Source organism: Chiloscyllium punctatum, chromosome 31 (genome assembly GCF_047496795.1).
Source record: "Chiloscyllium punctatum isolate Juve2018m chromosome 31, sChiPun1.3, whole genome shotgun sequence".
Taxonomy (NCBI): domain Eukaryota; kingdom Metazoa; phylum Chordata; class Chondrichthyes; order Orectolobiformes; family Hemiscylliidae; genus Chiloscyllium; species Chiloscyllium punctatum.
In genome coordinates, this window is record NC_092769.1 from 63,314,171 (window position 1) to 63,332,193 (window position 18,023).

Below are 18,023 nucleotides of genomic sequence, written 5' to 3' on the forward strand. Positions count from 1 at the left end.
CAGGATCTTGATCAGGTGGGCCAATCAGCTGAGGAGTGGCAGATGGAGCTTGATTTAGATAAATGTGAGCTTATAAGGCATCTGGATGGGTATATGAATTGGAAGGGTTTAGAGGGATATGGGCCAAGTGCTGGCAAATGGGACTAGATTAGGTTATGATACCTGGTCGGCATAGACGAGTTGGACTAAAGGGTGTGTTTCTGTGCTGCACATCTCTATGACTCTCAGTGTCTGTCACTTTTCTGACAGATGATCTGCAGAATAAATACATCATAACAAATCTCAAAGAAAAAATGTTGTCAATTTTAAATAAGATTCAAGACTTTGGCAAGGTAATTTAACTAGACTCTCTTTTACTATTTGTTATATTAATACTTCTCAATAAGTGAAATAACCAGGGGAGACAGGTAATTTCTCTTACAAACTGAATTCAGTGAATCATAAATTTTCTCTTGATGGCCATCTTAATGTAGCTTAACTCTTTTATCAGAAAAAGTGAATTGCCAGAAAATAATTTGCAAAAGCGAATCTCTAGTAAACCATTAAAGCTAATGCTACTTGGATAGCAATCAGAGCGATTCACCTCACAACTTGATAATGTGACACCTTTGTTATACTTCTGCAATCAGTTTCTTTTTCTATTCCTTCATCGTATTTCCATACTACCGGCAATTTTTGCTGCAGCAGAGAAGTGGCCGATTTCTGCATTGATAACGCCAGTCATGTGTTTGTTTATTTTGTATCTTTTTTTGTCCTCTCTGTGGTCAGTATCTGTGAGTCTGAGTACAAGGAAAAACGCCAATATGTCTGGTTAGTGGACGCATAAATTTGTGTTGTCTCTGCTCTTTAACGTGTTACTTGCAGAAAGGCTGGATGTTGGCGTAATCTTATAAAAGGGGGTATTTTTTAAACTAATGGCGACTTAACTTCCCACAATCCCTCACGCGGCAGAAATGGTTCTATCCCCTGCCCGCATTGCCCCGAGAAGCCTGGAATACGCATGCTCCCCAGGCCTGGCGCAGGGCATTGTGGGGGTTCCTTTGTTGTGACTCGATCTCGGCAGAAGCGGCGCTGAGAAAGGCGCTGTCCTGATGCTGCATTGGGACTGGGGGGGACCACTCACATTGTCGCCCAGCTCTGATTGCTCTTGAACTGAGTGACACTCCAGACGGTTTAATAGAGCAGCTAACAGATCGACAGCATTGTTGTGGATCTGCAGTAACATGTAGGCCAGATCAGGTAAGGATGGCAGATTTCCATCGTCAGGCGCTGTAAGTAAACCAGATTTTTTTTTAAAGGACTTGATGGTAGTTCCATTATTATTGAGACCAGTTTTATAATCCAGATGCATTATTTGAATTCAGATTTCACAGGCCGTGAGATTTGTATTGGCAGGGTATTAGCCTGATTACTGCTTCATTGAAAGGACAGAACCTCACCATCTGTCTGGGACTTAGATTAGATTAGATTACCTACAGTGTGGAAACAGGCCCTTCGGTCCAACAAGTCCACACCGACGCGCAACACACCCACACCCATTCCTCTAAGTTAACCCCTTCACCGAACACCACCGGCAATTTAGCATGGCCAATTCACCTAACCTGCACATTTTTGGACTGTGGGAGGAAACCGGAGCACCCGGAGGAAACCCATGCAGACACGGGGAGAATGTGCAAACTCCACACAGTCAGTCGCCTGAGGCGGGAATTGAATCCGGGTCTCTGGCACTGTGAGGCAGCAGTGCTAACCACTGTGCCACCGTGCTGACTGGATCCTGTTTCATTCCTTGTTTCTCCCAACTCCGATTCAGTGCCTGGTTTTTATTTGTTTCTTCTGAGCCCTTGAACTCTCATGTTGGCATGTGAGGACTGACTATCTTGAACTCTCTGTGACTGGGTCACATTAGCTGGTGAAAATTGCCTTCACTGAGAACCCACAGGAAGAGGAGGCCAGGGGAACAAGGCAGTAGCAAGTTCTGTCAGGATTGCAGAGATTGAGAGCTGAAACCAGAACTAGTCAGTCAATGTGAGTTTCCAGTAAATTATTTGTCTTATCACATTTAGCGAGAGATTTGTTGTGCTGACAAAATAGTTCATCAAAAAGTTTGAATGATATTTTGTTTTTTTCTCTTTCTGGAGCTCCTGTTGTTTGTTTCAGATACTTCTGTGCAGAGTGAACTATGATTTAAAGGTTATTCATTCCCATCAGCTGAGTTGACGAGATGGTCAGCTGTGGTGTAAAATTACATCAACAGGATGAATTCCCTCTCACTTCTCTGCGCGTTTATTGTTTAAAGAGAATTCCTTTCCGTAATGGTGGTTTCGGCCTTTGAAATTCTCACTTATTGCAGTTCCCTCCATGACCTCACGACTTGTGATGTCTGTGATCTCCTCAAGGTCTCTCATTCTCTCAATAAGGAGAAGGCAGTATCCATTGTGTGGGGGACCTGGAAGCAGACAGGAAAAGTTTCAGTTAAATCACTGCCAATTGTGATGATGATGATAAAGAAGATGCTGCCTGAAAAAGGTGCAGGAAGCAAATTCAGCCAAAACTTTCAAAATGGATGAGCACTTTAACTGGCAAAAAATGAAGAACTTTGGGAAAGACAAGAAAGTGGGGTTAAATTACATAACTGAAAAATAAGAAAGGGATGATTACCTTGTTGGGATAGAACCGTCAATAGTCAGCAGGAAATTGAGAAGCCAATTGGTAAGGAGATCTCAGTTATCTATAAGAATGATAGGATGGTAATGGTAGGGAATTTTAACTTTCCAAGCATAGACTGGGACTGCCATAGTGTTAAGGGATCAGATGGAGAGGAATTTGTTATAAGTAGAAGAAATTGTCTTTATTCAGTATGTGGATGTAGCAAACTTGACTGAGTCTTTGGAAATAAGGCTGGACAAGTGACTGAGGTGTCAGCCGGGGAGCACGTCCATGGAATCTCTACAGTGTGGAAGCAGGCCATTTGGTCATCGAGTCCACACTGACCCTCTAAAGAAATTTGTCCTCACCCCCACCCCCCATACCCACCCTCTATCTCCATAACCCTGCATTACCCATAGCTAACCCACCGAGCCTGCACACTATGGTCAATTTAGCACGGCCAATCAAGCTAACCTGCACATCTTTGGACTTTGGGAGGAAACTGGAGCACCCAGAGGAAACCCATACAGACACGTGGAGAATGTGCAAACTCCACATAGACAATCGCCCAAGGCTGGAATCGAACCCGATATCTGGAGCTGTGGGGCAGCAGTGGTTACCACTGAGCCCTTTGTGGAAAGTGATCATAATTCTATTATTTTTTAAAATTAGTTGTAGAAAAGGATACATCTGATCTAAAAGTCAGAGTTTTAGATTGAAGAAAGGCCAATTTTCACAACAGTCGACAAGACTTTCAAAAGTTGATTGGGGCCAGATGTTCACAGGTAAAAGGATGGCTGCTATGTGGGAAGCCTTCAAAAATTAGACAACGGGAGACTGGGAACAGTATGTCCCTGTTGGGGGGGGGGGGGGTGAAGGGCAAAGCTGGTAGGTGTAGGGAATGCTGGATGTTGAGAGAAATTGAGATTCTGTTCAAGAGAAAGAAGGAAGTATATATGAGGTTTAGACAGCAGAAATAGAGTTAGTGTCTTGACAAGTACAATGGCAGTAAGAATATACTTAAGAGGGAAATCAGGGGGACAAAAAGGGGACATGAGATAGCTTTGGCAAATAGGGTTAAGGAGAATCCAGAGGGCTTTTACAAATACATTAAGGACAAAAAAGTAACTAGGGAAAGAATGGGGTCCCTTAAAGATCAAGCTCTTCCTGATGAAGGGCTTTTTCCTGAAACATCGATTTTCCTGCTCCTTGGATGCTGCCTGACCTGCTGTGCTTTTCCAGCACCACTCTGATCTTGACTCCCTCTGATCAGCTATGTGTGGAGCCGCAGGAGCTGGGAGAGATACTACATGACTATTTTGCATCAGTGTTTACTGTGGAGAAGGATATGGAAGCTGGAGACCTTGGGAAATAAACACCAATATCTTGAAAAGTGTCCATATTACAGAGGAGAAGACGCTGCATGTCTTAAAATGCACAAAAATGGATAAATCCCTGGGACCGGATCAGGTGTACCCTAGAACTTTGTGGGAAGCTAGGGAAGTGATTGCTGGGCGTCTTGCTGAAGTGTTTGTATCATTGATAACTACGGGTGAGGTGCCAGAGACTGGAGGTTGGCTAACATGTTGCCATTATTTAAGAAAGGTGGTAAGGAAAAGCCAGGAAACTGCAGACCGGAGAGTCTGATATCAGTAGTGGGGAAGTGGTTGGGGGATTCTGAGGCACACGATTCACGTGTACTTGAAAAGGCAGGGACTGATTAGGATAGTCAGCATGGCTTCGTGCATGGGAAATTGTCTCTCACTAACTTGATTGAGTTTTTTTTTGAAGAAATGATGAGGATTAATGAAGGCAGAGTAGTGGACATTATCTTTATGAACGTTAGAAAGGCATTCAACAAGGTTCCACATGGTAGACTGGTTAACATGTTAGATCATATGGAATACAGGGAGAACTAGCCAAGTGGATACACAATTGGCTAGAAGGTAGGAGACAGAGGGTGATGGTGGAGGTTTGCTTTTCGGACTGGAGGTCAGTGACCAGTGGTGTCCCACAGGACTCGGTGCTGGGTCCACTGCTCTTTGTCACTTATATAAATGATTTGGCTGTGAATTTAGGAGGTATATAAAGAAGAACAAAGAACAATACATCACAGGAACGGGCCCTTCGGTCCTCCAAGCATGCTCTGACACATTTTGCCCTTCCATATTAAAACTGTGTTCACCTACAGGGTCTGTATCTCTCTATTCCCTTCCTGTTCAGGTGCCTCTCTCTCTCTCTCTCTGCACCAAAGGGTTCACAGTGGGGAGAGACCTTTCAACTGCTCCCAGTGTGTGAAGGTATTCACTCAGTTATCAAACCTGATGAGATATCAGTGAGTTTGCAAGTAACTAGTGATGAGATATTTCTTTGAATCATATCCATGCCTGAACAATGTTCTTTGAGGGCTTTTTCTCCTGATGTTAATAAATTACAAATAAATCTGTATGTGTCAAATACATTTTGGGGTACTTTAACAAAGTCAGCTAATTTTGAAGGGCTCTTTATCTCCTGTCTCCTCTATCTTCACCTCCAACAAGTGAGAGGAGCTCATGAAGTTTCTCTGTCACTAATTTGGAGATGCCGGTGTTGGACTGGGGTGTACAAAGTTAAAAATCACACAAAAATCACCAGGTTATAGTCCAACAGGTTTAATTGGAAGCACACTAGCTTTCGGAGCATCACTCCTTCATCAGGTGATAGTGGAGGGCTCAATCCTAACACATAATTTATAGCAAAAATTTACAGTGTGATGTAACTGAAATTATACATTGAAAAATTGATTGTCTGTTAAGCCTTTCGTCTGTTAGAATACAGGGATAGTTTCACTTCTTTCATGTGTAAATCACAAAACCTTTTTTTAAAAAGTTGCATTCTCGGGTTAGCTGTTAACAATGGTGATAGCTGGACAATTTGTTGAAGGTGTTGGCCCCCTGTGTTCTCTGTCTATGCCATGATGTTTAGATTGATTCTAATCTAAAAAGTGCGATAACGGAGTTCTACATGAATGCATGCAGTTTTTGATCAAAGTACAATGTAACCCTGCAAATACAAATTCACCCCACAAAATATATGTGTGCATGTGGGTCTTTGTCTGTCTGTGTGCTTGTGTGTGTGTGTGTGTGTGTGGTGAGTGCCGAGTGTCTTAAGTCTGTGAGGGGGTGCATGTGTCTGTAAGGGTGTGTGTGGGTGTCTGTATGCACGTCAGTGTATATGTGTGTCCGTGTGTATGTGTGTATAGGAGTGCCTAAGTGTGTGTGTGTGCATGTAGGAGTATCTGTGTGTGTGTATAGTGCAATGGTGATCACCTGTAATGTGACATGAACCCAAGGTCCCGGTTGAGGCCCTCCCTATGGGTACCGAACTGAGGTATCAGCCTCTGCTCAGCCACATTTTGCTGTTGCCTCTCCCAAAGTCCGCCTTGGAGGATGGTCACCCGAAGGTCCGAGGTCGAATGTCCTGGACCACTGAAGTGTTCCCCAACTGGGAGGGAACCCTACTGTCTGTTGATTGTTGTGCGGTGCCCATTCATCCGTTGTCGTAGCCTTTGCTCGGTTTCCCCAATGTACTCCATGACTCATGTTTCCCCATGCCTCCAGGCATCCTTGCTTGCAACGTATAAGATAGGCAATGTTGGCTGAGTCACATGAGTACCTGCCACATACATGGTGGGAGGTGTCCCCACGCGTAATGGTAGTATCTATGTCCACACTCTGACACATCTTACAGCGCCTACCGTGACAGGGTTGTATGGAGTTATCCTGAGAGCCAGGCAGCTTGCTACAAACAACGATCTGTTTGAGGTTTGGCGGTTGTTTAAAGGCAAGTAGTGGAGGTGTGGGGAAGGTCTTGGTGAGGTGCTTATCCTCATTGATAATGTGTTGCAGGTCACGAAGAACATGGCGTAATTTTTCAGCTCCTGGGAAGTACTGAACAACGAAGGGTATCCTGTCGGTTGCAGCACGTGTCTGTCTCCTGAGGAGGTCATTACGGTTCCTTGCTGTGGCACGTCGGAACTGGCGGTCAATGAGTTGGGCATTGTACCCCGTTCTTGTGAGGGCATCCCTGAGTACTTCCAGGTGTCTGTCACATTCCTCCTCATCTGAGCACACATAGGCACACACATATGGGCACTCCCATACACACGGACACACATATACACAGACGCGCACACAGACACCCACACACACCCTTACAGACACACACTCCCACACTCTCACGTGCACCCCCCACAGACTTAAGACACTCTGCACTCACTGCACACACACACACACACACACACACACTCACAACCCCCAACCCAGACAGACAAAGACCCACATGCACACATATATTTTGTGGGGTGAATTTGTACTTGCAGAGTTACTTTGCTCAAAAACTGCATACATTCATGTAGAACTCTGAGCTCAAAAACTGCATGAATTTATGTAAAACTCTGTTATCTCAATTTTTAGATTAGAATCAATCTAAACATCAGGTCATAGACAGAGAACACAGGGGGCTAACACCTTCAACATACTGTCTAGCTATCACCATTGTTAACAGCTAACCTGAGAATGCAACTTTTTATAAAAAAAGGTTTTGTAATCTACACATGAAAGAAGTGAAATTATCACGGTATTCTAACAGATGAAAGGCTTAACAGACAATCAATTTTTCAATGTATAATTTCAGTTACATCACACTGTAAAGTTTTGCTATAAATTCTGTGTGATAGGATTGAGCCCTCCACTACCACCTAATGAAGGAGCAACGCTCCGAAAGCTAGTGTGCTTCCAATTAAACCTGTTGGACTATAACCTGGTGTTGTGTGATTTTTAACTCTGTCACTAAGATTGAAACAGTGAGATCAGTTTCCTCTGTTGCATCCCTCCCTTCTATGAGCTGCTCAGGTCAAACTGCGTTTAACATTTTGACAGTAAGTTTGTAGATGACACCAAAATTGGTGGTATAGTAGACAACGAAGAAGGTCACCTCAGGAGTACAACAGGACCTTGATCAGATGAGTCAGGGAGTGGCAGATGGAGTTTAATCTAGATAATTGTGAGGTGCTACATTTTGGTTGGGTAGATTAAGGCAGGGTTTACCCATGGTAAGGTCCTGGGGAGTGTTGCTGAAGAAAGAGACATTGGAGTACAGGTTCATAGTTCCTTGAAAGCAGAGTAGTGGGTAGACAGGGTAGTGGAGAAGGTGTTTGATATGCTTCCCTTTATTGGTCACTGCATTGATTGTAAATGTTGGGAGGTCATGTTACAGCTATACAGGACATTGCTTAGGCCACTTTTGGAATACTGTATTAAGTTCTGCTCTTCCTGCTCTAGGAAAAATGTTGTGAAACTGGAAAGGGTTCAGAACAGATTTACAAGGATGTTGCCAGGGTTGGAGGGTTTGAGCTATAGGGAGAGGCTGAATAGGCTGGGGCTGTTTTCCCTGGAGCATCGGAGGCTGAGGGGTGACCTTATAGAGGTTTATAAAATCATGAAGTGCATGGATAGTGTAAATAGACAAGTATTTTCCCTGGGGTTGGGGAGTCCAAAACCAGAGGGCATAGGTTAGGATGAGAGGGGAAAGATATAACAGGGACCTAAGGGGCAACTGTTACATGCGTGTATGGAATGAGCTGCCAGAGGAAGTGGTGGAGGCTGATACAATTACAGCATTTAAAAGGCATCTGGATGGTTATGTGAATGGGAAGGGTTTAGAGGGATATGGGTCAAATGCTGGCAAATGGAACAAGATTGATTTAGGATATCTGGTCGGCATGGATGAGTTGGACTGAATAGTCTGTTTCTGTACTGTACATCTCTATATCATTCTATGATGTGGTGCCTTCCTAGCCAATGAGCTCAAAAACTGAACTCAGTTCAAGAGATGAGGTGGGTTCTGCCCTTGCTATGAAGGCAAAATGTGATCTAAGAAAGCATTGATGAGCCCGAGAAGTGTTGAAGTTAATGGTAATCAGGTGGAAATCTCTTGACTGGAGTGATGCCCAGAACAAAAGGGAGATGCTTGTGGTTGTTGAAAAGTAATCATCCCAACCTTAAGACGTCAGTCTGAGTTGTGCAGCACAGTGTCCCAGGCCCAACCACCGTCAACTGCTTCATGAATTGCACTCTCTTTATCAAAAGTGAGGATGTTTGATGATGAATGCACCGTGCTCAATTCCACTTGCAGCTCATGAGATAATGAAGCAGTCCCAAGTCCATGTGAAAGAAAATCAAAGCAACATTCAGGCTTGGACTGATTCACAACAATTCACTAACATGCTACACAATGACCATCTGCAACAAGACAGAGTCTATCGCACACCCTTGGTTAATACAGGGTTTTGCCAGTGAAGCCCACATCCCATGAACAAACGACAAAAAGCAATTAGAATCATCTGTTCTGAATTTCTGTTCTTTCCTTTTACAGCTCTTGAGAATGGAAGGATGTGCAGATTGGAACTCAAACCAAGCATCATGTCTCAACCTGATAGATTCAGTCAGTAGATGAGGAGCTGCACATAATTTGCCTTTTAATATAGATGCAGAAATGTACCGGCAAACTGAATGAATCGATAAACCTTCACAAAGTTCACAAGAGGGAGAGATTGTAAACGTGTTGTGTGTGTGTGTGTGTGTGTGTGTGGCCAAGGCTTCAACTCATCGTCCAGTCTGGAGAGACAGGAGAACGCCAGCTCCACGGAAAAACCGTGGAAATGCGGGGACTGTGGAAAGGGGTTCAGCTCCCCATCGAAGCTGGAAACCCATCGACGCAGTCACACCGGGGAGAGACCATTCACCTGCTCCGAGTGCGGGAAGGGATTCACTCATTCCTCCAACCTGCTGAGACACCGGCGGGTTCACACAGAGCAGATTTCACTCATCTGCTCGTTGTGCGGCAAAGTATTCAGTCACTCCTCGAGCCTTCTGAGACACCAGCAAATTCACACCGGAGAGAGGCCATTCACCTGCTCTGAGTGCGGAAAGGGGTTCACACAGTCATCCTACCTGCTGACACACCAGCGCATTCACACAAGGGAGAGTCTTTTTATCTGTTCCTTCTGTGGGGACGGATTTAATCGACTGTCCAGATTTCTGAAACACCAGCGGATCCACACCGGGGCCAGCCCATTCACCTGCTCTGTCTGCGGAAAGGGATTTATTCGGCCATCAAAACTACTCACACACCAGTATATTCACACCGGGGAGAGGCCATTCACCTGCTCCATGTGCAGCAAGGGATTCACAAATTCATCCGACCTGCTGACCCACCAGCGCGTTCACACAGGGGAGAGACCGTTCACCTGCTCTGCATGCGGCAAGGGATTTACTCGATCATCCCACCTTCTGACACATCAACTTGTTCACACCGATCAGAGACCTTTTCAATGCTCTGACTGTGAGAAGACCTTTAAAAGTCGAAGGAATCTGCTGACACACCAACGGGTTCACACTGGGGAGAGACCATTCACTTGCCCTATCTGTGGGAAGGGATTCACTCAGTCATCCTCTTGTCTGACACACCAGCGAATTCACAAGTGATTGCAAGGGCTTGTTCCTGCTGTTATTAATTGTGTTCATCATTGGGGCTTATTTCGACTGACATTAATAAACCATAGCAGATTGCTATTTAACATTCTGGAGAAATGCCACATAGCAGATCTGTTCTAAATATATTATTGTAGAGACCTAACTATCCCTGAACTTTCCACTGAGTGTTTGACGTAATCTGACTGGAGCTCAGAAAGGACAGCTTGTGGGGAGAAGGTCATATGGCAGGAACAAAGTAGTCCTTCAGGGTTACATTGAGAGGCACTTTGCTGTCAATGATGAGAGATGAGAAAGACCAAAGGGTTAATCTTGAGGTGTGCTCCAGCTGCTGTTATAGCATCGTAGAATCTCTACAGTATGCGAACAGGCTGTTCAGCCCGACAAGTCCACCCAAATCCCTACCATATTACTCTACATTTCCCCTGACTAATGCACTTAATCTATACATCCCTGAACGCTATGAGTAATTTAGCATGGCCAATCCACCTAACCTGCACATCTTTGGACTGTGAGAGGAAACCCACGCAGACACGGGGAGAATGTGCAAAACAGTTCACCCGAGGCTGGGATTGAACCCAGATCCCTGGCGTTGTGAGGCAGCAGTGCTAACCACTGAGCCACTTCCATGATTCAGAACTGCTAAGGCATGGAGCAGATACTTCTTTACAAGTATTTAGAGTCAAAAAGAACCACAGTGAATGATGGATATGTGCTGAAAAATTGAAGATTGGTGCCAACCTGTGATCGATTTGTGACTGCAAGTGAAGTATTAAGTTTCCAACTTGAAAAATGTGAATCAAGCATGCATTACTGATTGGGGCATAGAGTACAATAACAAGCAGGAGATGCTGAGCCTCTTTTTTTTGTTATGACATTTGTTAGACCTGAGAGTATTGTGTACAGTTCTGGACACTACACTATCAAAGATGTGAACACACATTGTAGAGAATGGAGCAGAGATTTACAAAAATGTTCCCAGGAATGTGAAATTTCAGTTCTGAGGATAATTTGGAGAGGTTTGGACTGTTCCTCTTTGAAAGAATAAGGTTAAGAGGTGACCTCATAGAAATGTTCAATATCATGAGGTCAGGATAGAATAGATAGGAAGAAATCTTCACACAAGGATCAAGAAAAGAGCAAAGAATTTGTAAATGTAATAAATGATGCTTGTTCGCAGCACAGACACAGTGGATCAAATGGCCGCCTTCTGTGTCGTAACACTTCTATGATTCTAATTGTGGTCATTATTGTGTAAAATGTCATTGTTGTGTGTGTGTTAGTCCAGTCAACCAACAAAAACTTGTATTTATGTAGCATCTCTAACATAGTAAAATGTAGTCAAGAAGGAAAAACAGATTACTGTCTCAATTTTAAATGCAGATGAATGAGTTCCCAGGACTCTTTTGACTACTGGTACAATTATACAACAAATGTTTAGTCCTCTGATAAAGAAGGACCTGCAGCGTGTTTCCACAAACTCTTTGTTTGATGTTAAACAGCAGGACTTTGATGTAGTCTTTGTCAGTATTAACTTCACCTCCTAATGTAGTAATTCTAAAGCAAGTATTCACTTCCTGGTGTCCTTGTTTTGTTGTGCTGTTGAAATAAAGATTTAGTGAACCGTACAACAAAACGTTGTTGACTTTTTGGAAATGCTCTTCTGTAATTGACAATAATTTTACTTCCACATTTTAAAATTGACATTCTATTTTTCTGAGGTAAATTGGGAATGATCGTATTCCCAGTATCGCTTCCTGAGGAACATCACTTCCCATTATCTCTCCGTCTGAGTAGCTGTTGTAATCCCAACTTTGTGTTTTGTAACTAGTTTTCAATTGATGACCATCTACAACTTTACACGGATCAGGCTGTGTGGAGTGAAGGACCAGGCAACAGAATGAATGGAATTGGTCAGAAAACTATGGGTTGGATTGTCAGCGAATTTACACCATCTTTCATTCATTGGCTCCAAACAGCATGACTTACCTCATCCTAGGGACTGTCGGCATTGCAGACACAGTTCTGCACCAGCAGATATTAAGCCCAGTAGCAGGGGCACGGATGAATCAAGTCTGGCAGAGATTCACGTGCATTTCCTCTAACCTGATTTATTACGTTTGTTGCTCCCAGTGTGTCTCCTCGACATTGGCGAGACCGAGCACAAATTCAGGGAACATTTATGGTGTGTACCATCCAATCAAGCCCAGCTTTCAGTCGCCATCCATTTCAACTCTCCCGATGACATGTCCACCCTGTGCCTCCTCAACACAAGGCCACACGCAAACTGGAGGAGGAACACCTCATCTTCCACCTCGACATAGAATTCACCAGCATCCAAATCTCCCCACCCCACCCACCTCATCACAGACCCAGCCCTCCCTCTCTACCCCCGACTTCCTAAACTGTCCATCCTCCTTCCCACCTATTCACTCCACCCTTCCCCAATCACAGCCACCTCCGACCTGCATATGCATCCCGCCCAGCTTTCCCCCAGATGTTAAGCTAGCTGGTCAGTAATTCCTGGTTTTTGTCTCTGCCCCTTTTCAAATAAAGTTGTTGCATTGGCTGTTTTTCAATCCTTTAGGACTTTTTTTTCAGAATCTAAGGATTTTTGGAAGGTTACCACCAGAGTATCCACTGTCTCTGAATATCCTTTAATATCCTAGGATGCATCCAGGGGACCTATCAGTATTCAGCTCCTTTAGTGGCGCTGGCACTTTTTCTTTAGTGATGATTATTGTATTTATTTCCCCCTCTCTTGTCCCTTATTATTTAGTAATTCTGGAATGGTATTCATGTCTTCTACTGTAAAGACTGATGCAAAGTATTTATTCAACTCATCTCTCATTTCATTGTTCTCCATTAGTATTTCTTCAGCCTCTTTCTCGAAAGGGCCTACGTTTGCTTTGGCTTTTCTCTCCCTTTTTATATTTTTATGACATGGAGACGGCCGGCCAAACCAAATCAGTCTTCCTACCTCTGTATTTGCAACACAGTAAAATTTAACACTTTCAAAGATCCTCAAAATTGACCCCAACGATCCCTAACCAGACTTTTGAATGACTAATCCCAGGGTCTGTGAATAAATAATTCTCAACACTGGTTTGCAGCTTAAACAAAAGACTTAGCAATTTATTAAAAGTACATTGACTTTAGCAGAGCAAAATTCAACAACAAAGTAACCTAATCATTGTCGAGCCCCCTTCACAGAAAAGGCAGATAAACAAATAAACTGCCCTCATTCCTTGTTAATTAACTTTATTTAAGCTTAGCACAGTTGCTTCTGACCCAAGTGCCTCCCTCTCAAACCGAATGTCAAATTCCATTGTTATTGTTTTCGTTATGGTCACTGTTTCCTTGGGATTTTTTTGCTCTTGCATCATTTCTCATCACCAGATCCAAAATAGCCTGATACCTGGACAATATATTGTTGTCAGAAACTATCCTGAATACATTCTATGACTTGTTCCTCATGGTTAACTCGGCCCATCTAACTTTCCCAATCTTCATGAAAGTTAAAGTCACCCGGGATTAATATTGTTACATGTTCTCATTATCTTCCAATTCTTTCTCTGCTTCTAGGAGCAGGAGTCGCCCATAGAGCTCCTCAAGCTTGTTCCGCCATTCAATGAGATCATGACTGATCTGGGGCCTAACTTCACATACTTGCCTTTGGCCTATATCCCTTAAGAAAAATCTTAGATTCAAAATTAATGACTGATCCAGCATCCACTGCCTTTTGTGGAAGATAGGTCCAAACATCTACCACCCTTCATATGTAGAAATGCTTCCTAACATCTCTCCTGAATGGCATCTAACCAGGGTTTTGTCTAACTACATTATAACTTCTGCGTCCTTGTACATAGGTAGGAAGAGGGGTGGGGAGGTCATTCAGGAGCTCAGGGAGTTAGGCTGGAAGCTAAAAGCTAGGACAGAGTCATCATCTCTGGGTTGTTGCCGGTGCCACGTGACAGTGAGGCAAGAAATAGGGAGAGAGTGCAGTTGAACACGTGGCTGCAAGGATGGTGTCGGAGGGGGGGCTTCAGGTATTTGGACAATTGGACTGCATTCTGGGGAAGGTGGGACCTGTATAAACAGGACGGGTTGCACCTGAACCAGAAGGGCACCATTATCCTGGGGGGTAGGTTTGCTAGCACTCTTTGGGGGGGTTGAAACTAATTTGGCAGGGGGATGGGATCCGGACTTGTAGTCCAGCAAGTAGGTTAGCTGTTTTTCAGGATGTCCAAGAATGTAGGGAGGCTGTGGAGAAGGTAGCACTGACAGGGAATACTTGTGGACACAGAGATGGGCTCAAGTGTGTATACTTCAACGCAAGGAGTATCAGAAATAAGGTGGGTGAACGTAAGGTGTGGATCGGTACTTGAGACAATGATGTTGTGGCCATCACGGAAATGTGGATAGAAGAGGGACAGGAATGGTTGTTGGAGGTTCCTGGTTACAGATGTTTCAGTAAGATTAGGGAGGGTGGTAAAAAAGGAGGGGGGGTGGCGTTGCTAATTAGAAATGGTATAACGGCTGCAGAAAGGAAGTTTGAGGGGGATCTGCCTCTGGAGGTAGTATGGGCTGAAGTCAGAAATAGGAAAGGAGCAGTCACCTTGTTGGGTGTTTACTATAGGCCCCCCAATAGCAGCAGAGATGTGGAGAAACAAATTGGGAAACAGATTTTGGAAAGGTGCAGAAGCCACAGGGTAGTAGTCATGGGCGATTTCAACTTCCCAAATATTGATTGGAAGCTCTTTAGATCAAGTAGATTGGACGGGGCACTGTTTGTGCAGTGTGTCCAGGAAGCTTTTCTAATTCAGTATGTAGATTGTCCAACCAGAGGGGAGGCCATATTGGATTTGGTACTTGGTAACGAACCGGGACAAGTGATGGGCTTGTTAGTGGGTGAGCATATTGGTGATGGTGACCACAATTCTGTGACTTTCACCTTGGTTACGGAGAGAGATAGGTGCGTGCAACAGGGTAGGTTTTACATTTGGGGGAAGGGTAAATACGATGCTGCAAGACAGGATCTGAGCAGCATAAGTTGGGAGCATAGGCTGTCAGGGAAGGATGTCGTTGAAATGTGGAACTTTTTCAAGGAACAGATACGACGTATCCTTGATATGTATGTACCTGTCAGGCAGGAAAGAGATGGTCGTGTGAGGGAACCTTGGTTGACGAGGGAGGTCGAATGTCTTGTAAGGAGGAAGAAGGAGGCTTATATATGGTTGAGGAAACAAGGTTCAGACAGAGCGTTGGAGGGATACAGGATAGCCAGGAAGGAGCTGAAGAAAGAGATTAGGAGAGCTAAGAGAGGGCATGAAAGATCTTTGGCGGGTAGGATCAAGGATAACCCCAAGGCCTTTTATGCGTATGTGTGAAACATGAGAATGACGAGAACGAGGGTAGGACTGATCAAGGACAGTAGTGGGAGACTGTGTATTGAGTCAGAAGAGATAGGAGAGGTCTTGAATGAGTACTTTTCTTCAGTATTTACAAATGAGAGGGACCGTATTGTTGAAGAGGAGAGTATGAAACGGACTGGTAAGCTAGAGGAGATACTTGTTAGGAAGGAAGATGTGTTGGGCATTTTGAAAAACTTGAGGATAGATAAGTCCCCCGGGCCTGACGGGATATATCCTAGGATTATGTGGGAAGCAAGAGAGGAAATTGCAGAACCGTTGGCAATGATCTTTTTATCTTCACTGTCAACGGGGGTGGTGCCAGGGGACTGGACAATGGCAAATGTTGTGCCCCTGTTCAAAAAAGGGAATAGGGATAACCCCGAGAATTACAGGCCAGTTAGTCTTACTTCGGTGGTAGGCAAAGTAATGGAAAGGGTACTGAGGGATAGGATTTATGAGTATCTGGAAAGACACTGCTTGATTAGGGACAGCCAGCACGGATTTGTGAGGGGTAGGTCTTGCCTTATAAGTCTTATTAAAATCTTTGAGGAGGTGACCAAGCGTGCGGATGAGGGTAGAGCAGTGGATGTAGTGTACATGGATTTTAGTAAAGCATTTGATAAGGTTCCCCATGGTAGGCTTATGCGGAAAGTCAGGAGGCATGGGATAGTGGGAAGTTTGGCCAGTTGGATAGAGAACTGGCTAACCAGTCGAAGTCAGAGAGTGGTGTAGATGGTAAATATTCAGCCTGGAGCCCGGTTACAAGTGGAATTCCGCAGGGATCAGTTCTGGGTCCTCTGTTGTTTGTAATTTTTATTAATGACTTGGAAGAGGGAGTCGAAGGGTGGGTCAGTAAATTTGTAGACGATACGAAAATTTGTGGAGTTGTGGATAGTGAGGAGGGCTGTTGTCGTCTGCAAAGGGACTTAGATATGATGCAGAGCTGGGCTGAGGAGTGGCAGATGGAGTTCAACCCTGTCAAGTGTGAGGTTGTCCATTTTGGAAGGACAAATAAGAATGCGGAATATAGGGTTAACGGTAGGGTTCTTAGTAAGGTGGAGGAGCAGAGGGATCTTGGGGTCTATGTTCATAGATCTTTGAAAGTTGCCACTCAGGTGGATAGAGCTTGTAAGAAGGCCTATGGTGTATTAGCGTTCATTAGCAGAAGGATTGAATTCAAGAGTTGTGAGGTGATGTTGCAGCTGTATAGGACCTTGGTAAGGCCACATTTGGAGTACTGTGTGCAGTTCTGGTCGCCTCATCTTAGGAAAGATGTGGAAGCTTTGGAGAGGGTGCAGAGGAGATTTACCAGGATGTTGCCTGGAATGGAGGATAGGTTGAGATGTTAGGCCTTTTCTCATTGGAACGGCAAAGGATGAGGGGTGACTTGATCGAGGTTTATAAGATGATCAGGGGAATAGATAGAGTAGACAGTCAGAGACTTTTTCCCCGGGTACAGCAGAGTGTTACAAGGGGACATAAATTTAAGGTGAAGGGTGGACGGTATAGGGGGGATGTCAGGGGTAGGTTCTTTACCCAGAGAGTGGTGGGGGCATGGAATGCGCTGCCTGTGGGAGTGGCAGAGTCAGAATCATTGGTGACCTTTAAGCGGCAATTGGATAGGTACATGGATAGGTGCTTAAGCTAGGACAAATGTTCGGCACAACATCGTGGGCAGAAGGGCCTGTTCTGCACTGTATTGTTCTATGTACTCTCGCCCTCTAGGCCAGCATTTGGAAACATAGAAGATAGGAGCACGATGAGGTCATTCAGCCCTTCAACTCTAATCTTGCCCTTCATCACAATCATGGCTGATCATGCAACTCACTAGCCTAATCCTGCTTTCTCTCCATAACCTTTGATCCCATTCACCCCAAGTGCTATGTCTAGCCGCCTCTTGAATACATTCAGTGTTTTGGCATCAACTACTTCCTGTGGTAATGAATTCCACAGGCTCATCACACTTTGGGTGAAGAAATATCACCTCATCTCCATCCTAAATGGTCTACCCCTGAATCCTCAGACTGTGACCCCTGATTCTGGACACACCCATCATTAGGAACATCCTCCCTGCATCTACCCTGTCTGGTCCTGTTAGAATTTTATAGGTGTCTATGAAATCCCATCTCACTCATCTGAACTCCAGCAAAAACACATCCTGACTTTGTCAATCTCTCCTCCTATTATCAGTCCCGCCATCCCCGGGATAAGCCTGATCAACCTTTTGCTGCACTCCCTCAAGAGCAAGAGCATCCTTCCTTGGAAAAGAAGACCAGAACTGCACACAATATTCTGGGTGTGGCCTCACAAGGCCCTGAATAACTGCAACAACACATCCCTGCTCCTGTACTCAACCTCTCACAGTTAAGGCCAACATACCATTTACCTTCTTTACCAGCTGCTGCACCTGCATGCTTACCTCCATCGACTG

The 18,023-nt window shown here is 44.4% G+C and overlaps 2 protein-coding genes across 2 annotated transcripts in view; both read left to right on the plus strand.

Annotated features, from left to right (window-relative positions):
* The first annotated feature begins 1,018 nt into the window (after positions 1–1,018).
* The window catches only part of LOC140456896 (uncharacterized), an 84,568-nt gene continuing 67,563 nt past the window's right edge, over positions 1,019–18,023 (plus strand). Inside the window, exon 1 of the mRNA XM_072550806.1 lies at positions 1,019–1,239. The gene's annotated coding sequence lies outside the window, so the exon portion shown is untranslated. The remainder of the gene's footprint in view (positions 1,240–18,023) is intronic.
* On the plus strand, positions 9,210–11,822 carry LOC140456895 (uncharacterized; the record flags this gene model as incomplete). Its single annotated transcript, XM_072550804.1, has 1 exon — positions 9,210–11,822. A coding segment is annotated over one exon (963 nt), but the record flags the coding sequence as incomplete, so codon positions are not given.